Consider the following 23038-nt stretch of genomic DNA (forward strand, 5'->3'; position numbering starts at 1 on the left):
CCTGTGGGCAAATTGCATCTTTTGTTGCAGGAGCTGAGGAGAAAACACAGCATCCTTGGTTTGTTACAAAGGACGCACAGATTAAAGTCTTTGTTTTTTGGGTTTCACTCGCAGGAAGGCGCCAAGACGAATGTCCGCAGGATGAAGAAGTGATTTAGGGAATCTGCACACTTAATGCTGAACACCTTCAGCCAAACTGGCCTTAAAGGCTCAGTTCACATTCATATCAGTGGAAATGTTTCTTAGCTGTTATGCTCACACTCAGAAATCCATATAATGATTTTATACCACATTTATGTTAGCACTTGTAATTTTGGCAAACTATGGAGCAAGCTTTCTGTATTATTTTCAACACCTCTTTATTTATTTATTTTTTTTAAAGAAACTCTTTCCTTTCCTTATTTCTAGTTTATTCAGTCATGTGTATTAAATTATTTATATGTCTAATGTAAAGCCCTATATGACATAAATAATTAAACAGATTTGTTTAGAAGGAACAATTAAATCTTGTAAAGCCTTATATTTCAAATTTTGGTTGGAATAGGTCTCACTATATTCTGGTTGTGTCGCCAGTAGATCAGGCTGTCAGTTAAGTTAACAATAAAAATTTAATTTGAATATGAAGGACTTTTTCATGGTGGTGTCTTTAAAACTGGACAAGATGTGCCACGGAAGGCCGTGTAACATGACAGAAAGTCCCAGAACAGACAGACTCCTTCCCAATGTCAATAATGACCTTTAAGCCTTGCACTGCACAAGTACAGCACAGTCTTTACAATTTCAGAATTAATTTATCACAGTTTGTGGGAGTAATATACAGACAGACAATACTGCAATACCATAAATTCAGGAGGAGACATGTCATACATGTTCTTGGTGACATCTTTAAAATATATTTAAAAAAAATTAGATAAGAAAACAACATAAATATATTCTTTATGCCAGAAGCTGGGAAAAAGCAAATAACGGTACAGCAGCCAAAACACGAAAGAAAATCTATAATTAAAAAAAAAGCTTAAATGAAACAGGATATGACAAAACCAAAAATCTGAAGAAGGTAAATAAGTGACATGCAAAGCAAAAAAGTTTATTTATTATAATAAGAGCTCAATAAGTAGTTATGAGATTAAAGAAAATAAGACAGTTGGTAAAAAAACCCTCTAATTTGGCTCCATAAAGTAAAATGGCTCAACAAATTTAATCAAATATCATATAAACAGCTCAATATAGTAAAGTAAGGAGCTTAACGAGTAAAAATCAAAATAAAATATCTCAATAGGCCATGCAAAAAGATTAGTGTAATTCAATAACATTTAAAGTAAAATGCTATAAATTATCATTTAAAAAGAACTAAAGCTAAATAGAGTAAAACAGCTCATTAAATACAATTAAATATTATATAAAGAACTGAATATATAATATTAAGAAGCCCACTAGCGCGATCATTTTAAAACAATTGTATGATATACAGCAAAATGCTATGTAAAAGCTGAGTATCACAACGTAAGAAGATCAAAACGTGGAAATCAGACTAAAATACAGTAAAATGTGGTGTATAAAGTTCATTGAGTAAAATATCTCAATAACTTTAATAAAAGAAAATAAATAAATAGATAATTAAAATAAGCACAGAAAATGGCAGGGGATTGGTCTTTATTTTTTAATCAAAAATGTTAAACTAGTACATAAAAATATGTATGAAGTCTTCTTTAGACCGATATCATAACAGCGGTGATCCCGCCCACAGCTGCAATCATTAACGCTGATTGGTCTGTCTTTCAGTCAACCACGCCCCCACAGTCCTCTCCGTCCCTCTAATTGATCTCTTCCACCGTCAGTCACCCCGTATACGAGTTCGCCTCTCCCCCTCCGCCTCCTCACCCAGCAGGTTGGGTTGAGAGGTCGGCTAGGGGACCGTGGACAGCTCCCGTCCGAGGAGCAGAGCAACACAGGAGGAGGAGAGGGCTGGATATGGGGGAGCCACCGCACAGGCCCGTATGATCGAGATAAAACACTTTTTACAAAGAGAGCGAGCTGGAGAGGCCTTAAGGAGGACCGGGGGGGAAACACACCGAGGGAGTGGAGGAAACACGGGGACACGGCTACTGACCCATCCCGGCGCATCACGGGAGAAGCGGCGAGAGAAAGGAGGAGAAGAAGGAGAGATAATTCTGCTCGACCTGATGGACTGAGAGGACAGATGAATGAAGACTGCCTACACTAACGCCTATAGATGCCTGGCCAAGGACCTGGACGCTTACGCCATGAACACGGACATGACAATGGACGGCATCGGCAGCCTGCATGGCGGGGTGGCGGTGAGCTCCGTGGCCCCTGATGCGGAGCTGATGAGCGGCCACAGCCCGCACCACGGCCGCGGAGGCTCGTCGGGACCCGGAGCGGCGGCTGCGGCTGCGGCGGCGTCCACCCTGCGGATACACCAGGACCTGGCTGCCGCCGCCGCCGCGTCCTCCCGCTCGGCCATGGTGTCCGGCATGGCCACGATTCTTGACGGCAGCGGGGAGTACCGGCCGGAGCTGTCCCTGCCGCTGCACCACGCCATGAGCGTTCCCTGCGACACCTCCTCTCCCGGGATGGGGATGAGCGGCACCTACACCACGCTCACCCCGCTGCAGCCGCTGCCCCCCATCTCCACCGTGTCCGACAAGTTCCACCACCACCATCACCACCACCACCACCACCAGCGGCTCTCCGGGAACGTGAGCGGGAGCTTCACCCTGATGCGCGACGAGCGGGGACTGCCGGGGATGAACAACATTTACAGCCCCTACCACAAGGACCACATGTCCGGGATGGGTCAGAACCTCTCCCCGGTGCTGGGCAACGGCCTTGGCTCCATCCACAACACCCAACAGGGTCTCCACAATTACGGCACCACGACGCACGGGAGCCACGACAAGATGCTGAACTTCGACCACACAGCCTCTATGCTGGCCAGAGGGGACCACCACCACCAGCACCGAGGCCTCGGCGCTCCGGCTGGCGGGATGATGCCGCACCTGAACGGAATGCACCACCCGGGACACCCGGTCGTTTCCTCGGCGGGCCACCACCCCCACTCTCACCCCCACCTCCAGTCTCCATCCCACGGGCCCGTGTTGGCTTCCACCCGGGAAAGAACGCCCTCCTCCTCGGGGACGCAGGGGGGGAACAGCTCGGGACAGCTGGAAGAAATCAACACTAAGGAGGTTGCGCAGAGGATCACGGCGGAGCTCAAGAGGTACAGCATCCCCCAGGCCATCTTCGCCCAGAGGGTGCTGTGCCGCTCCCAGGGGACCCTGTCGGACCTGCTGAGGAACCCCAAACCCTGGAGTAAACTAAAGTCAGGCCGGGAGACCTTCAGGAGGATGTGGAAGTGGCTGCAGGAGCCCGAGTTTCAGAGAATGTCCGCGCTCAGACTGGCAGGTAAGAGAGGAAAACAACCTGAGCTGCTGCTGCTGCTGCTTTGCTTTGATTTGTTTTTGTGCCACAGCGAGAAGAAAAAGGAGAAATCCTCCACATTAAAACAAAATATCCTCAAATGATTCCTCAGCATTTATCACTAGCTGACTTTTAATCTTCTTGCTGGCTTTATTTTGGTTGGTTTCTCTCTCTTTCTCACTCCTCGTGGCTCCTCACGCGCCACTCCAATTTAGGTGAATGGGATTTATTTAGACTCACCGGTGCTATGATTACCATTATTGATCAATAACACAAAAGGATCGATGGGAAATGACAAGGTCATGGGATTTCCCTCCAACAATCCTCCTCTTTCAGTTTCCAGTCCCTCCATGGCAGCGAGGAAAACGCTGCACTAACACAAAAAATCTACTAGTTATTCTGCTTTAAATAACACCCAGATTAATAATAAATATATTTAAAATTCCAAGAAAATAAAACAACAATAAAAACCTGCTAAACATCGCACAATATTTTTGGTATAATTTGTGGTTGTTAATGTGCATCCGCGGGTGTAAATATATATTCTCAGGGCTGAACATTCTTATAATGCTGGTGTTTTTACTGTCATTAGCTCCTTAAATGCTTATTGCATTGCGATTGCATTAGCATTTGGGTGGAGAAGTGTGATGGGGGCGTTCAGGAGGATCTGTTTTTGATTGTGTGGAGCTTCAAGCGATCAGAAAGCTGTGACATAAACACACGAAGGTCTGCAGAATCGGTGGGTCTGGTGCCCCCTCTAGTGAGGAACCTGTTCCCTGTCCCAGCCTCTATTGTCTGCCGGAGCAGCACTAAAACGGGCCAGTTCCCCCTTTTTAAAGGTCAGGTCATGGAAAGGCTTGCATTTAATTTCACACCAAGATGTGATAAACGTTTAATGTTTCTATTGGGATTTGGTCATCTATATATCACAACAGAGACATTTTCTTTGAATATGTAGTAATTTTAGAGTCTTAAATTATATCAAAGGTTCTTTATTTTCATGTTAAAATGTAAAGCGCAGCACAAGTGACAGCAGTATTTGTATTTACGTGGTTTAGAATACGACTTTAAACTACCCACTGCACGTCCACATCTTAATGCCTGCATACTTCATAGCTTGCTTGCTGGGAGTAAATTATAGCTCCACATCATTTCAGCTTTTTTATTAAACTTTTTTTTAGTGTCTCCCACGATACGAATATGCCTTTATATTGTTTTTACATGCAAAAACAGAAAAAACAAAGAGAGGCCAGTTTATTTAAATCACATTAAAAATGATTTTTTTCATGTTAATCTGAAAAAAAATGTGTTTTTCATTAGGGCTGCATTTTTTTTTTTTTGCTATAAACTGCATGATTTATGCACCGTGAGTGATTCAAAATTACTTTTTTTTTGCACAGTCATTCACACGTATGACTTTTGCTGTTTTTATATAAGTTAAACAAGATCCCATATTGTTAAAATTGTCTTTACTTTCATTATGTCCCATTAAAAGCATAAATGATGAGTGTTTATATTTATCTGGTTTACCATAAGACTTTAAATCGTTAAAATTATTCTCTTTTTGTTTGTTTTAAAAATATATGCCAGGGTTTCTTGTGGCTTCAAAACTCATTTTGAAGTTTTAAATATGCAGATACTGTAAGTACAAATGCTTCGCATATACATAAAGGCAAAAAGTGTGTGTTACCTCACCGGATAGAAATCTTTGTATTTTCTTCTTATTTCTGACCATTGTTAAACAAACATGAATTCAAACTTCAGTAAATTATGCCCTGTTAAAAACACAGATTAAAAATGTTTTTCTTTAATCATAAAACTGCTGATTTTCCTTTGGAAGGAAAGCCAAAACTCTGTGCCGAGATATTTTAGGTACAGGAAAGGTGCCTTCACATTTTTTTTATATATGCAAAATTATAACTATTCAAAAGCTGAGAAAACACAAAGACAATCCAAAATATTACAAATTATTACATTTACACTAAGCATACTTTATCGTCATGGTGTCCTGGCTTAAGCGAAACGGTATTTATAGTTACCTGATGTGTGAAGTTTGTAATTATTGCATATTTAAGCTATAACCTGCATATTTTCAGTGGTGCATTCACCCTTGTTGTGTTAAATCTATAAGCTTAATTTATATATGTAGTGTCAGTGCCTCACTCTGTGTAAATATGCTTTTACATTGTTTTTATTTATGCAAAATTCCAAAGAAAACACAAATAAACATGAGATTAAAAAGTAAGAAAGAAGAGGAAATATGAATGAAATGGATGTAAAAACTGTGTGGCAGCCCCAACAAAGATATTATTATTATTATTAGTAGTAGTAGTAGTAGTATTTTCACTGTACTGCTTAGGTAAACCATTAAACATCAACTTTTTATGTTTCAAGTTTAAATAATAAATAGTTTTCAAAATGCATCAATTTGTATTTTAATTCGTATTTTTAATTTAAAAAAAAAACCCATATACCTTGTTTTTAAATTTGGGAGGCACGTGGCTTTCACTTTCAAATAAAAAGAGTGACATGTGGAGCAGCAAAGTGACAGATTTGTGAAACATTCAGTTGCAGGATTTCTGACGAATAGACTTTGTAGAGTTTGGGATACTTGGGAATATTATAATCTTTAAAAGCTTAAAAAAGATTCTCAGGAACAATGTCTGCCTGTATTTTGCTATCCGCTGAAATCCACTTCAGTTTTATTGGTTGACTCAAGTTAATTAATCCCAGCTGCCTTCATAGGAGAAATAATCAGCACCGAATTAGTCTAAATAAAGAAATCTGGTAAATGCTCTGTTTTAGGGGATCACTATCTTTTTCATTTTAATTATGCTCTTGATTTCAGTAGCTCTAAACAAACAAAAGTACATACATGATACCAGAGAACAAATGCAGATTTACATGGAAGTAGTATTAAATTAAAATCTTTGTATTAAAATGATCATGATAAGGAATTCTTACCTTTTGTATTTTATTTTTTATTCATCATTTCCGTAAATAATCACTGTAAATTGAAAATGTTCATTATAAAAGTAATAAAAACTATAACGTTTTGATAAGTTGCACATTTACATGCTTCATTATGAGTTTGTAAAATCTCCCACACAGACTAATGAACCCTCTAAAACCTGCATGATTATAAGCGCATACAGTGACACTAAGATGATAGCATACAGCATTCAAATAATCATTTTATACATTTCTTTAAGTCACAGATAAATACATTAAATCGTTTTCACCGGCTTAATGTGTTTATAGATTAGTACATTTTTAAATGTTATATCTAGCTGCTTTTATAGAGTCGGTGTAATATCCAACAATAAGTCTTCAGCATGGCTGTTTTATGGGTTTTCTTTTGTTTATATACATTTCCAGGACTTTCCATGAATATAGGATATTGATATTGGATTTTGTGGGTGAAATTAAGTAAATTGAAATTGATCCCTTTCACTCCTGGATATGTGCATTTGTCATGTGTGTGCGTCTCTTCAGTTTTTCATTCATTTATTTTTTTTCCTTTTTAATAAACTCTATTTATCCAAAAATATAATAGATATGGTCTAATCTAATAAATATGTTTGTTATCATACAGCGCATATGTCTTTCAATTTATATCATTACAGCTTTCTTATAATACTCATATTATCATAATATTTTAATTAGGTTTAATTATTGTTGCTGTAATGAGATAAGAGATTAAAAAAAAACACTTTATGTCAAGAAAAAAATCTACCAAATAAGAACACAAATCAAAATAAATGAGGCAAAAATATACAACTGATGAATGATTGGGTCAAATTTGAAATTAAAAATGTATTTATTCATCTATACAATGCAGTCATATAACAAAATATTATTAAAAGATTTATCCAAATAACAAAAACAATTGCACTTGAGAAATTCAAATGAGTACGCAGTTAATTAAAACAAACAGCTTGTTTATTAGTAATATGTCAATGTAAAGGTGTTCCTACATTTTCCTAAAACTATATATCTTCTGTTGTTTTTCCTACTAATAATAACATCGTAACAGCATTTTATGAACTTATGTCCTCTCTTATTTTATCGCTGTGATAACCCTTTTTATACCTTGTGAATGTCAGTGTTTTTGCAGGGTTTTTATTAAGAGTTTAAGAAGATTTTATCTTATTCTTAAACCTTCAGATCTGCCGTGGTTTCATCTGACACATCCTATGATGTACTTTGTAATATGATGCAACCAGTTCAGTATCCTTCTGAGTTTTGCAGAGACAGAAAAGGTCTTGACTATAACAATGCGTGACATCAGCCCAACATGGAGCGCTGATTCTTTAACATTCGATTGGAAATCAGTATTTAAGCAGGCTGGATTTGTCTGTAGATTGCTGATGTGGATGAGATTATCTCTGCAGGATTTGACTGTAATTTCATTAGGGGTTCTTTGATTTTCGATGCTGGTATTTGACGATACAGGTTAATAGAAAATGACAGGAGAGAGTGGGTGAAGGTTGGAGCTGGAAGAGAGCAGGGGAGTGTTCATGTGATCTGTGCTCCCCTGTGTGTTGTAAAATGTCACAGGACAGCCTCACAGTTATACCTCTGTCTGAGTGAGCTGCACTCATCTGCTTTCCCTAGGATTAAACTGCATATCTCACACTCTCGGTCTTTTTTAACTTCAAATCTTTGCAAAGCCTGCAGTTTATTATACCAATGCTAAAGATTCTTCTTATTTAATTCTAAACATTGAGAAATATAATATAATCCTTTTTTTATTTAGGTAGTTAACTAAGTGTACAATGTCTGATTTATAGAGTAAAAGGTAATTAAGTTTTCTGTTTATTAGTGTCTTTGTTGTCTAAAGCAGTTGTCAAAAGCTACACTGGAATTCATGTAATTTAAATGGCTGTATAATGAGAAACCTATGATAACATACTGTCATTTATCTAAACAACTGTAGTATGTGTAAGATACTGCACAACCTTTTACGCAGTATATTACCATAAAGAGTGTGGGAAAATATACAGATACTGCTGTTATTCTTCTCTACTGTAAATCAGTTTAAAGTAGGAAACTGTAGTACATTAGAACTGATGACATAATAGTACTGTAAAAGTAAAAGTGGAAAAGTGTTTTTTTTTCTCTCTCTTTTGCTAAGCCAGTAGTTTCCTCCTCTGGCAATAGGCTTACTATAAATATTATGTAATAGCTATGAAGCTGGTTCACAGAATAAAATGTACGAGACAACAACAAAGGCTATAAAATTCTTTTGGCCTCGGCCCACACTGGACTTTCACTCAGGAAACTGGGGTTTGTGGCTCATCCAGCGCCATCATTTTTTAAATTGCTGTTATCTATTGACCTTGTTTTGTTTCCAGCTCCTGTTTTGTTTCTTACATTTCTTGTGCACACGAAAGCAATGGTAGTTTTACACAAAGTCTAAACATCATGGTTTGACTTGGCTGCGACGTCTGCTCTTTGGGCTAAGCTAGGCTATAGAAAAGCGCTCTCCGTATAATGTAAATCAGCTTTGGAGATGCTACATGTTGATGCCTTGATTTTAAATATAAATTCTGTTTGATTCTTGATGTGTAATTGGCATCCTGTGGTTTCTCAGAGAATGGGTCAATATTTTGTTTCTTTATTTGAGTGTTGGCCAGGTGTTGCTCTTTTGCTCTTTCCATTGTTCTCTCTCGCCTCTACGGTGATTTTAAAATTACCGCAGAAACAGGGAGGTGCAATCCTTAGATCAGCAACGCTACAAGCAACCAATAGAGGTGGGGTCAAAGGTCAGAGCTGCAACACTCAGACAATAGATGGAGCAAATATTCCCTTGACCCTGAGATGAGCAGAGAGGAGAGGGAGGAGCAGCATGCACGGGGAAAAGAAAAGAATTGAGAGCTTGGAGACAGGTTTATCTGGTAGCTAAATTCTCCATCATAATGGTCTTTACAGTCACAGCAATGAAGGACAATAATAATTATGTGGTTATTTTAAGCATATATTTCAATTTCTTTACTCTCCCTATCATCTCAGACTCTGTCTAGAAATGTCTTAGTAATGCCTTTGTCCGTAAATTCTGAATATGATCCATATTATATTTCTGGGGAAAAAATACGCAGGTCGGAAGAAACTGTAGGAAAACTACAGAAGGAAGTTGATACACTTTCATCTCATTCAGTCCACTTATTTGCTTATTTTTTGTATTTATTTCTCGACAACCAACCATCAGCTAAAGTTTGGAAACTAAAGTTTTCAGTAATAAATGAGGGTTGAATGCTTTTCAGTCTATAAACATATTTTTGTTCAGGGTCTTTTGCAGGAAATTATTGTGAGACTGTGGGCATGGAAAAACAAAGCATTATCATTTTTTTCTAATTTTAAAAAGCATGTCCCAACCACTAGTCTTGGCAGCTGGGGCTCTGTCCGCCAGGGTCTCCGTGTCTGGCCGCCACCCGGCACTCAGTTGTAGGAGGAGTTCGGAGAGGCCAGTTGGAGAGACTTTTGGACTGCCTCGAGGAGATTCTGACAAACCATCAAGCAACTTCTCTACATCTTAAAATAGAGGAAGCAGAATCTGGGGATGAAGGGGATGAATCGTCCATCACCAGGGGTGAGGTCACTGAGGCAGTTAAACAACTCCTTGGTGGAAGGGCCATGGGAGTGGATGAGGTTCATCCTCAGTGTTGTGTGGAGATAAGGTGGGGTACCTCTGGATTGGAAGACCGCGGTGTTGGTTCCCCATCTTTAAGAAGGGGAACCAGACGGTGTGCTCCAGGAGGATCACACTCTTCAGTCTCCTGGGGAAAGTGTATGCCGCTGCAAGAGCCTGGTCCGCATAGCCAGCAATAAGTCAGGCTCATTCCCGGGGGGGTTGGACTCCACCAGGGCTGCCTTTTTTCACCGATTCTGTTCAGAATTTTTATGGACAGAATTTCTAGGCATAGCCAAGTAGTGGATGGCTTCCACTTGGGCGGTCTCGCTTTTCAGAGATGATGTGGTTCTCTTGTCTTCATCAGGTGGTGGCCTCCAGCTTGCACTGGAGTGGTTTGTGAAGTGAGGGGGAATGAAAATCAGCACCTCCAAGTCTGAGGGCGAGGTCCTCAGTCGGAAAAGAGCGGATTACCCAGTCTGGGTCACGGATGAGTTAGTGCTCCAAGTGGAGGTGTTTAAGTATCCCTGGCCCTGGATAAGTGGAAGCAAATGGATGGATAGATGGATGGATATAGAAAGCAGAATTTCAGTAATGCTTTATATATATTTGATGTTAGACAAGTATTACATGCTGCATAGAAGTAGGTAGAGAAATTCAAATGATGACGGTTAATGTTCAGCACATACACTTAGGTCAGTTTGGAAAAGTCGGTGACAAGGAAGTCAATGATACAGACTTCACAGATCCAGTGCCCACAAAGTTTTTCCTTGTGCTATGTCTATGGATACATTTGCACTGGAAAGCTCTAAGTACTTGTCCCTAATCGCTAATGTGATGAGGAAGAGAATAACCAGTAGCGTGAATCAGCCTACAATTCTGCAAATGTGAACCCAACTCAGTGATCATACGCTTGTCCTGCATTGCAAATTATTGGAGAAAGTTTTTTCAGAACCTAGTGTGAAGCAAATCTTTTGCCAAAATGTAAACATTTTAAGTCCAGCAAACATGAATAACTCTCTGTACGTATCACTCTTATTGTTCCGAGTTTGTCTATAATTTTTAGCTTTGCGTTTTGTGTGATCTGTCTTTGTATTATTTACCTTACAGTAATAAGTGCCTTGAACTGTTTGTGATTTGCCACTATGTAAATAAAATTCAAATGAATTGAAAATTGAATTGATTGCACTATTAAAGCTTTCTTCACACACAACGAAAGGAACTGAGATACTGAGCTGTAAATGGGCTTCAGATGGGTTTCTGTGTACAGCAGGAGAGAGCTAAGGTCTGGTGTTGGCTGTGGTTCAGGATGTAGAGTGGCTCAATAACCAATAGAAATAGAAAAAAAAAGAGCCTAGTTTCTCTGGCCTGCATTTTGAAGTGTTCTTGTGTAAGATGCTGAAACCCCAAATTCCTCCCAGTGTCTGGTAGGATAAGTGCCAGAAAAAGTGACTGTGGCTTTGTGTAAAGAATTTTGAGTGGTCAAAAACATTAGACAAAATAATAAAAGCAGTGAGTTTGCTGTTTTGGACTAAGATTAAGTATTCTTGAGACACTTAAGTAGCTTGTATGAATCATTGTACGTCACAATTTCTCCTTACTTTTTCAAAATAATATTAACTAAAATTCTAACCATTGTTACACTGACAGTGTAACTGGACGCCCCAGTTCCTGTACTTGTACATGTTCATATAAGAAAACAGTTCCTGCCTTTAAAGAGGCCTGTGTGGGTTGGATTAAGGCAAAGAGTCTGTGCATTTCCCTGTTCTCAGTCATGTAATAAACAAGTATTTATTTCACGCTGGTGTAAATTGAACCCAGAACCCACAAAAAAATATTTAAAAATCACAGGTTTGGATTTTTGGGTGGTGACAAAAATCATTATATTCACGAAAAACCCTTAGCAGGTTTTGTTTCAGTTGGTGGATGGAAAATCAACCACCAGGACCTTTTTTTGGTTGGAATAATAAATAAATCTTAATAACCAAGTCATGTGTTCCTATTAACCTCTGTCTCCACTTGAAAAGTAATTGTCAGGACAGATGAATCAGTCACTTTTGTCTGGCAGAACAAAAAAAAGGCAATTTCCAACATTTTAGAGCCTTTGGATTTGCTCTTCATCAGATGTGCTAGTATCTTTGTGTCCACATACTATAAAGGCAAGTACATTTTGCAACGGCAGTTTAAAGAGAAGTCACATACAAATCCTAATTCTGAAATTTAAAGAAACAATATAAACTTGCACACTGACAATATATTAAAAGAAAACAAATGTGCTTGTTTAAATATTTTACTTCGTTTCTTTCGATGCCTCCTCCTCATCCTCTCCCTCATTTTGAATCTGTTTCTTTCACCATTTTCTCGTCCCCTGGACCTCTTTCTCGCTCCATCCTCTTCTCTCTCTTTTGGGGGTGGAGGTATTATGTGATCGTCAGGGGAATTGAACACAAGAGCAGAGGCAGCAGCGGCCCGATGAATTATTGATGGGAATCTCAGCGTGACCCGCCTCGGTCTGCTCACTTCACTTCTTCTTCACCTCACAGCCAGGTTAACCAGGCAAAATGGAGGGAGGGAGGAAGAGGGAGAGAGGGAGAGAGGAAGAGAGGAGGAGGAGGAGTCCATTGTTTGGATGGAGGACAGAGTCCGCCCGTGACTGCGACTGAATTATGGATGACAGGAAAATGATGGGCAAATTGGTGTTGAATCAACGAACCGCTATTCACATGGTTTATTCAGAGTAATGTGCATGTAATGATACAACAATGATCCCTCTTTTCTCCTTTTACATACCACAAATTCAACATGTATTCATATTGCATCTCTTTTGCACTGTGAAGTTGTTTCCTATGGAGTTTTTCACATTAAAAGCATCTCAGAAAACAGGAAATTAGGTAGAAAGGGAAACTAATTTCTAGATAGCACAGTCTATTTATCAATAGGATACAGTCATTGTTGGCTTGGTTGTTTTAGCGGAAAATAAAATACAGAATATGATCACCAGGGATTACCTTAATGTTTCCAGAAGAGAATGAATCCACTCAGAGTCAAATTGTGCTGAAAATCTGAGTGACTGAACCTAAATATTTTCCATTTTATGCATCCTGCTGCGAGCAGACAGGGTGCATTATTAATGAGTCGGACTCTGCTTTATGACACAGATTACCAGCAGTTACTGTCTGTGTGTGTGTGTGTGTGTGTGTGTGTGTGTGTGTGTGTGTGTGTGTGTGTGTGTGTGTGTGTGTGTGTGTGTGTGTGTGCGTAGTCTTACAATTTCAGACTGTGGGAATACAGCTTGTGTCCGTTTTCGGGGTTTTTGTTCTGACCTCCTGCATATTCACAGACTGCCATCGATCTGTAATAATGGATTTCAGGCTGCTAAGAGGAGACTTGTGATGTTTGTTTGTGTGTCGGTGTGAGAAGCTTTGACAGATGCTGTTATCTCTGTCTCGTGCTGTCGATAGCAGTTTTCGGTGGCTGGAAAGTGAGACGTGACAAAGTCTGTCTTCAGGTTTTGGGAAGTGAATGCAGACTTCTGTGTCTCCAGCAGGTCTGATGGGTCTTTCCGTAATAGATGGCTGTACCTTCTGGGTCTGAAAAGTGAAGTTCATGCAGATGTGTCTTAAACCTACATTTGTTTTAATGGTCAACTCTTCTGGTTTTAAAGAAGATTGTGGAAAAACCCTCAGCTCCTCTATGAGCTGAGCAAACACTGTCCTGATGAGGGTATGGGTTCAGTCACTGGTTTATAGATGTACTGAGTACAACTTGTTACTTATTGATTACTGTGTAACTGACAAGCTGCTAGCCTTCGAGCAATCCCTTGATTTCTTAGTCTTATCGCTCATCACGTTTGGTTTCAAAACATCAAGTTGGTGATGGCAAAAACCACGAGATTGAGGTTTCACAACATCACAGTGGCTACATCAAACTCTTATATATGGTCGATGATGATTCTGAACACTACAAGACTGAAAATATATACATTTTCAGGTTGTGAAGGTAGAAAGAAGGAGCTCTTTATCTCTACGACACAAAAAGCTGGTGATGACATTATGCTGATAATGCACACTATTTTCATGGTGGGCAGTGTAGATGCTGTGTTTTGGATGAAGCAGTCTAAATCAATGCTTAATAAAGCCTGTTACTGTAGGCTCTTTATGTTACAATGTAAGGCACTTTGAGGTGACTGTTGTTGTGATTTAAGGCTATAAAACTAAAACTAAATTGAATTAAATTGATTCATATCAGTTGATTCTCTTTATGCACAGAGTTGACAAGTCTCATGTAAGGCATGATATCTAAGATGCTTTAAGCCACCTGGCTGCTGTTGCTCCACATCTGCAAGCCACTTTACAACCCACCTTCACTTGAGCTCCTCCTTTTTGTGTCTAAACCAACCTGGTCCCATGTCAGAGATATCCAAAAGGTGATCTTTGACTTTGGTGTCTTAATACACCAACTGCAGCGACATTCAATGCCGAGGCCAAACACTAACTGTGTTTGTAAGTATGACAAAGTCTGCATTTGTTGGTCACTCCTGATTTTCAATGTTTTTTTGGTTGTGCCTGTGCATTTTTGTAATAATTAGCTTGCTTTTGTGTCTAAAATTACGAAAACTCACAACTCGTTTGTATGTTTTGTAAGGTTCAGATAATCAAAAAATTATGACTCTAGAGGCTCTGGCTGCACTATATTCATTTAGCAGAGCACCGATCTCCTTTTACAGACTCTTTCCAACCTTCACCGTTCCCAATAAGAATATCAGAAGAGTGGTGTAGAGATTTTTCGTTAAGACTGTCCACACCAATTATGGTGCACTGGTGTTGCTGGGGCAGTAGAAGCATTGCTGGGGCTGCTTGAGTGGCTCGGGTTCAGGGGAGAAAATGGTCCTGTCGCCTCTTTATTAGGACGGTCAAATCAAATGTGACACCTGGACCATGAACTCACTGAGGCCGAGTGCTCAGAGAATGCACAGTGGACAGTCGGAGCTGCAGCAAGGACGAGAAAACAATCCTGAATCATGCTCAAAAGGCCAAATTAGCTTTCTTTTCATAAAGATTAGCCTAGCTATGAAAATTTGCTATTTATTGGTGATAATATCTTATATTTCAGTATAGTTAAAAACTACTCTACTCTGACATTAGGTTCAATGAAATGTATTATTGAGATACATTATGGAAAAAGTAGTATGCAATGTCTTTGGCCCTATAGTATTAATTTATAGCATGCCAGTCTTAATTTCTTACCATTCATTTGGAAATTTGCCTCTTTCAACCTTATGAATAAGACTTACTCCGTTAACAGGTCTGCTTTAAGCTCAAAAACCTCATAAAGAGCTCAGTAGTGTGTAATAGTATAGAGCTGCTGTAGTCTGGGAGAAAATAACTCGGGAACTAGCATGAGCGAACTCTGGCTTCTGCCAGTGGATTACAATTACAGGATTTTATTTGATCCCCTCTGCAGGTTCTAAGCACCAACAGTTAAGTTAGCTTATCTATGCACTGTTCCAGTTACTTGGGTTTCCATATAAAAAAGCTTCACAACACTGTAAAATGAACAAAAAACAGTCAGACATTGCAGTTTAAAGCCATTTTTCCAGTTTAAATGATACCTGTCTACATAGGAAACAAGTCACCCCCTGCATGTTTCCTACAGCTATATTCAAAAGAAGCCAATTAGTTATCTTCCAATTCATGTGGTAACCTAGAACCTATTTCAAGAGAATAATAATAATAATAGTAAATCTATTAAATCTATCATGAAGTATGTTTTCATGGCCAAAGGTCCTCATCATGGATATTTCTGGAATAATGGAAAGGCTACAGTTAAAAGGAGGTCAATATTTTAGTGACTGGTATGTAAAAGCCTGCAATTTGGTCGTGATGTGTAAAGACAATGCAGTAGATTCTATTAATCCTTGAAGTTACAATTAAACAAAATGTTTATACACGTATAATTGGGAATGAACTGCTTCCAGTAACAGACTAAAAATATGGGAAACATCTAATGATTGTGACACGTAGAACAGCATTTGTGATTAATTTCAACTATTTTTGTCCTTGTTGGCTGCTGTTGGATTTATTTTTTAACCACATTATATATCTCAAGGGGTTTTTCAGGAGATTGCAGAATGTGTTTGCTGACGTTATCCAATCAATAGTGAGGCCCCGCAGCAGTTTAGGTCAGAAGTAGACTGGAGGAGGTGCAGGATGTGGGGCCTTATTTGGTTTGTGCTATTTTAGTGGTTGTTAGGATTCATTTATTGATCCACACATGAAGCAGCACCTTTGAATAGACCGATCCCATTGATGACATTTTCTGTTACTTTACTGTAGTTATCTTTGTGGGGTTTGTATGTTTTCTTCCTAATTTTCTTTTTCTCTTTGTTTCCTCCATCCTGTTCACCCTTCCTCCCTCAGCTTCATTAGTATTGGTGTCACTGCCTGGCTGAAATAAGTCTGTCCAGAGGCGTAATGAGCAACGACAGGCAGGACAAACCTGTCAGGCTGCAGGCAGGGTTTACTGTGAAAACACAGTGTTTAAGGAAAAAAGGAACATAAACGCACAACAAAAACCTTTAGATGTCTATTTTATTATCACCTAACTCAGTCATTCCCTTACTCCAGACTGCATTTGGAAATCTGAAAATTTATCTTTAATAACAACTGTGCTCATCACATGAGCCTGAGTTGAAGTGTTTTCATTGCTTCACATTGATCTTCTGGTGATTTGCTCGTTCTCAATTAACAGTTTTACTTTCATACTCTGGTAGCCACTGAGCCCTTTTCTTTATTATTATTATGCAGTTTTAAATTTTACATGCTTAATTTGCCAAGAAAAAACACAGCATCAAAATATGTATAGATAATTTATAGATTATTTGCTGAATAGAATTAATTATAATTATTATAATTTAACTTGAATTTCTTGGTAATGGTTTCTATGCTTAATGTTTATATCAAGATGAGAAGAAGTAGAAGAAGAATCCTGGTGCACAAGAACATCTGATGACAGGCTGATTAATTTAGCTTAGAGTAAAAACATTAATTTATTACAGGAAAAACTGTGTCAGTGTGTAAACATGGATTTTTTTAAACACCAAAAATAGGCATGAGACACAGGACTATTAAGCTTAAATTCAGATTTTTAATATCTTTCAGTTTTTAAATAGTCACAGTTTGAAACATTTTCAACTCATTTTACTTCCACCCACTTACTGCTCAAGCACAATTTATACATCAGAATGCACCAAACTCATTTTAAAGTTTTCATTTTTCTTGTCAGTCTGTGATATTTCAGTTTGCTGCTTCAGCTGACAGTTATGCAAATGTGCTGATGTGTATCTATAACCGATCAATGCTCTGATGGTCAGATACTGAGATCGGACACAAACAAGGAAGCTGAGGCACATTCTTGTTTGTTGTCCTTCCTGCTCCAGCCTCTGCTCATGCTGTTGTTTTCTCCTCTGCTGTTTTCCTCTGAAATGTGTGTGTGTGTTGTTGTGTGTAAAGCAGCTGCAGTTCGGGCTTGGCCGTGTGCGTGGATGGATGACGTGGATCGATGGCTGTAATCCCGAGCAGATTAAAAGAGCATTAATACTGGCAACGATAACGTAAACGGTGTGGACCGAGATCTCCATTGATCTGCAGGAACCTGATCCAGACCGGTTCCTGGAAGAGATGGAGGAGGGGGTTGTAGGCCGAGAGAGCTGACAGCATACAATAGAGAGAGAGAGAGAGAGAGAGAGAGAGAGAGAGAGAGAGAGAGAGAGAGAGAGACTGTATCTGAATGTCTCCTGCTGCAAAACAATAACAACAACCTGGACACTTTAATGTGCAATAGTAGACGCAGCAAACTACTTATGTGAAAGGCATACATGCAACTCAGCAAAGAGCCTTCTGGAGCCAATGGCTCACTACATAACGATTACAATAAGAATCTGAATCACAGTACAGGAATTACTTTATTTGTGTGCTGGTTCGTGCTGGAGAATGTGGCTAAAATGGTTTTGCACTTGGTTTTGCTGAAACCAGTTTCTTTTTCTGGTGTTTGGAGACATTTACATTGACTGTTTTCTTTAGTCTTCTGTGAATATTTGATATGAGAACAGCATGTTTCACTTTCATTGCTTTAGTGACATTCACTGACTTTGGACCAAATATTGATATGAGTATATATTGTTTCGATTTCCCTTGCAATATGTTATTGATACGCTGAAGCCAAATATATCAATATCTCTGTACGTAAGGATGTAGCTGCTCTAAACCGATTCCCTCACCAGTTAGACTCACCAGTGACATTAGTTTTTGGTTTCAAGGTTGTGTTTTAGTAAATGCTTTCCCTGTTTAATGCTCCACATGGACTGTTTACCTTCATGCATCCAGAGCCTGTTTGAATGTCAGTACTCTTCTGCATGTTCATGTGCAGGAAATTTGCTATTGAAATTCCACATGGTGGCAAATGAAGGGAAAGCAAATGAAATATGTGACAGGAAGAAACTCACAGGGGGAAAATGTGACAATTAAAATAGTGAGCTAGTCAGTTTTACTGACATATTCTTGGTTTTTGCCTCTTTTTGGCCAGATTAGTCAATGAATATTCTAGAGATGGGCCCAGGGGTCCACCCCACTTGGAGGACTGTTTTAGGTCAAATTTTAGATCTTAATATTTTTATTACATAACAGTATGATTTATTAGGGAGAATGGAGTAGTTCCCCTTGTGGAAGGAGGAAAAGGAAGAGAGGACCAGACTTGCATTAAACAACGTTATAATCAGCATCATAACATATGAAAAGCATTTTCCAGTCAATATCAGATACTTTAAGGCTGAAAATGCATTTTGATGTTTACTTGTATCATAGAATCGCTGTGACATGATACAGGTGTTATTGTAGGCAACATATCATGTTGTAAAACACAATATGAAAGCTGTTGTCCATATTCCCACCTATGGGAGCATGCTAGGGATGTTTAGCAAAAAAATGCTCCTACAGCTGGTATTGACTGGCATAATAAACAAGTGTAGAGTTGTCACTCTGATAAAACACCAGTTGTGAGGCACTGAGGGAATAGGGAATAACTGAGGTGTACACATGCAAAAGACAGAGAAACCAGGGAGTTTGATGGCCTATACCTGTGACCAAGCACATGGGAATTCCAAGTTCAGGGCAAGCAAAGAGGCAGTGCTTGCCCAGTGAAATCTAAAAATAGGCATCAGTTAAAACCAGCGAAGTGCAAGCGATTGTTCTGCTTATATTATATTATATTGGCTGTTTGCATTTTTTCTATAAATTACCAATGTCTTGTGGCCACAGTTCACTATTGTCTCTGGGCTTGATTCAAAACCATTGGACTCTATGTCATTTTCGAAACACGACTTTTATTTTTAAATATTTAAACCCCCTTTTAGATATTGAGAGTTAACCATGTCATACAGTGCTCAAGTCTTATATATTTCAGCTGTGATTTTTATTGTTATATTAATATTTTAATACTCTTTAAAAGAGAGAGAGAGATGTGATCCTCACTGGCAACCACTCTGGTTTTATTTTATGTTATATGCTTGTCTTTATGCAAAGGTCACTGCACATCAATAGCATAAAATTATCTAGTCTTTTGGAAATAATGGATTTAAATGGAATCAGATTTTACATTTAAAGTTCAAACATTTAACTCTTTTTTCCCCTTTAAAGAAAAAACTCCTTATATTTTAAGTTGTTTTTCGTGGAAAACTGTTAGCAACAATAGTTTTATTTTTGTATTTAAAGCCACGTGGACTACCATTCTACCAGTTTAATACACCAGTGAAAAATGTTGTGTTGTTTAGGGGATGATTTTTGCAGTATTGATTCTCATCTCATAACCATTTGCAAACCACTATGCATGTCTTGATAGCACAGCTTTTACATTAGAAATTGTACAGCATGTGGTACAGTAATCACTTTGCAGGTCAAAAACAAGGACATAAACACAGAAAAAATATATAGATAACATGTATATAATTGTACATACACACACGCGCAGGCAAGACAGTTTTCATGATCACAGAAAATAAGCACAAGCAGTTGAACAGGGCAGTAACAGCAAAACACAAGAGAACCTGTTTACAAAGCGTTATTGGGAAATGAGACACAGGTGGGAACAATTACTCACCTTAACTGTTCAGGAAATAAAGATGAGGGTTTAAAAACCACAATTCAACACAGGAGAAAACCTGTGAAAAGGGAAAACTACAGACATTTAAAAATAAACATGGGCCATGACTGCCTAATTTCTCTTTGTTCTAATGTATGCATGAAGCCAAATTTCCTCTTTTGTTGAATCTTGTTGTTTTCTACTTCATGGTTTCTTCTTGCAGTAATGGCCTTTTCTTTATCTCACCTACAGAGCTTGTACTTTTTGTTTTGCTGACCTTTTATTCTTATCATTTGTGGTGACAAAGTCCAAATCAAAGCCAAATTTACAGAGAAAAGAAAGCCAGTGTTGAAGGTCAGATTGTTCTTATTTTTCTTCTGTGCTCACCTCCGCTCAGTTTGGTGGTAAAAGCATTAAAAGCACCCAGATTGATGTGTATCAGACAGATGGGTTTGAAGGGAATCCTCCTCTATTTGATTGGGCCACATAACTGGATTCATTTAGCTGAATCTGTCTGTTATTGGATTATGTTTCATATTGGATGGATGGGATCCAATTGTAGATATTACAACCTTTAATGGAGACAGGTTTAGCAGGAGAGAGCGGGCAGGAGCTTGTCAGAGAAAAAAGCCAAAGATAAACACGGGAAATAAAGGTACAAATAAGTAAGGAAGCAGATTACTGATTGATTTGATTTGGTTAATAAATATTAAACTTTTTGATCAAGATTAAGCCATATTAGATCAGATATTTAAATCTAAATACAATTTTAAAAATACATTTTCAGACTAAACGTAAGTGAGCTGCATCTGCATCTCTCAAAGCAGGAAACCTGATCAACTCAAATCGCTCGCCACTGATCGTTTGGAGACAAACATAGCGGTGAGCGGTTTGCCAGGATGTACGTTTATAGTTGACCAACCTTCTTTTGATCAATCAGCGATTACAATACAATCTATTGATCAGAGACTATTATCTTTCTGCTCGTGTTTGCTCTCTGTTGGACCGTTGTGCTGTGAGACAGAGCGGCGATGACTTCAGGCCTCCAAAAAACATTGCTGATAAGAAAGAGGTACTGAGAGATCAGTTAACTCATCACCTATTACTGTGTGTGTGTGTGTGTAATGTCCAAACAGAGCTTCCCTCTGACTTATCCTCAGTGTCAATATTCAGCAGGTTAAAGGTTAGTGGGTGTTTTCTCTCAACATTTTCATTCTTTCTCTTGGAAGGATGTTTTAATGTAATTTTTTTCTTGCTCTTATTAACTTTTATTTACTTTGTTATATTTAAACCCTTTGAATGCATGGGTTTTTAATCATTTATACAGGGATATAATTTATTATGTGTGTATTGTAAATCTTGGTGGAAAAAAGCGAATGTCCTTGGTTTATGTTGTTTTTAACTTTGGATGAATGTGACTTTTTTGCCACTACAATTCTCATAATATTTGATGTAAACGGGAAGGATGCTAACATGGAGTCATTGGTTTAAAATTGCCTGGTTTCTTAGCATTACAAGTAACCTATTAATAAAGATGCTATGCTATGTTAGGTCCGTGAATATGAGGATCTAACATAGTAACAGGATTATTGGTTTTATTTTTATGGCTGGTCTGAGTGAATCCACAATGTATAAAATATTGTTCAGGATATAAGAGAACAATTTGTCAAACAGATCAGAACCTGAAGACTTAACAGCAGTGATATCAGGTTGTACATTTTAGGCAGTTTGAGCCGAATCGTGTACAGACTGGAGGTCTAGCAATAGTTCATCTGTGCATCTCTTAGGTGTCGGTATTCACCAATATTTTCTCCCTTGGTCTGTGTTAAGTTCTCTGTGGATAATGCCCAGTGTCTGAGTCAGCAGATAAAGATGTCGTTCACGTGCGCCTTATTATCCCTCCTTGGTTCTGGATATTTATATTGCGTTCAGCCTTTGTCAGGTTGTCCTCTGTAGTCCCTTCAGTCTCCCTTTTTCTGGTAGACTTTCTATATTTTTTCTTTTTTCATACTATATTTTTCCTCTTTATAGTATTTTTTGCATCCTCCTGCCTCATAGAGCTGCGAGGCTCTGCAGTTGGGTTCACCCTGTTCATTGCAAACATACCAAGTGATTGGAAACATATCTATAAAAACACAGATTTGTAATGTACTCAGATGATTGTCATCATGTTTATTTAAGCATGAATTTGAACAAAGTTTCCTTAGCTCCTGCACGGACGGAACTAGAGAGGACGGGAAGCAAGTGAATGAGAGAAAATGAAAAATTAGAGAAGGCGGCACAAAGCAAGACAGAGGGTGAGTGATGAAGGTGGATGACATCAAACTCCTCTGAGGCCATTTCCTCATCAGCTCAATGACATCACTGAGTCACCAGTTTCTGTGATTGGGCAGCCCGTTTGTCCTGGTAAACAAGTAGAGATACATTAATGTGTGTGTGTGCGTTTATGTGTGTGCGGGCGGGCGGGCAGAGAGACCTTTGTCCGGTGATGTCACCACAGACTGTGTGGACATACAGATTACACACTGATAAACCATCTTTGCACACACACTGATTCAGTGATTACGTACTCTGAATACTCTTTCTCTCTCTCTCTCAGACTCTCTTTGTTCCTCGGTACATCACTCATGAAACAGATCAGTCTGTACATGTGGAAACCCTTCTGACACACCAAGACTGAACACGGATGGAATAATTAACTTTAAAGAACTTGATCATATCACAGGCCAAAGTAAAGCCTCAGTAAAGTAAAGCCTGAACCCAATGCATTACATCCTGTGGCATAATTTCATGCTGTTTTGTCTGATGATGCTTGCGTCTCCAGGTGGTTTG

The 23038-nt window shown here is 38.8% G+C and overlaps 1 protein-coding gene across 3 annotated transcripts in view; it reads left to right on the top strand.

The window, feature by feature from the left end:
- Window positions 1-1853: 1853 nt before the first annotated feature.
- onecut2 (one cut homeobox 2) overlaps window positions 1854-23038 on the top strand; it is a 43400-nt gene continuing 22215 nt past the window's right edge. Inside the window, exons 1-2 of one of the 3 annotated variants that reach the window (XM_085413401.1) lie at window positions 1855-3426; window positions 10440-11580. In XM_085413401.1, the coding sequence (XP_085269527.1) occupies window positions 2205-3426; window positions 10440-10480 (1263 nt within the window). In that variant the 5' untranslated portion in view covers window positions 1855-2204 and the 3' untranslated portion in view covers window positions 10481-11580. Of the gene's footprint in view, window positions 3427-10439; window positions 11581-23038 lie in introns of those variants that run through there. The other 2 variants (XM_085413400.1, XM_085413399.1) reach the window with 2 other exon arrangements.

Source organism: Rhamphochromis longiceps, linkage group LG7, assembly GCF_057381845.1.
Source record: "Rhamphochromis longiceps isolate RC_006_pf linkage group LG7, R_longiceps_female_GT1.1, whole genome shotgun sequence".
NCBI lineage: Eukaryota > Metazoa > Chordata > Actinopteri > Cichliformes > Cichlidae > Rhamphochromis > Rhamphochromis longiceps.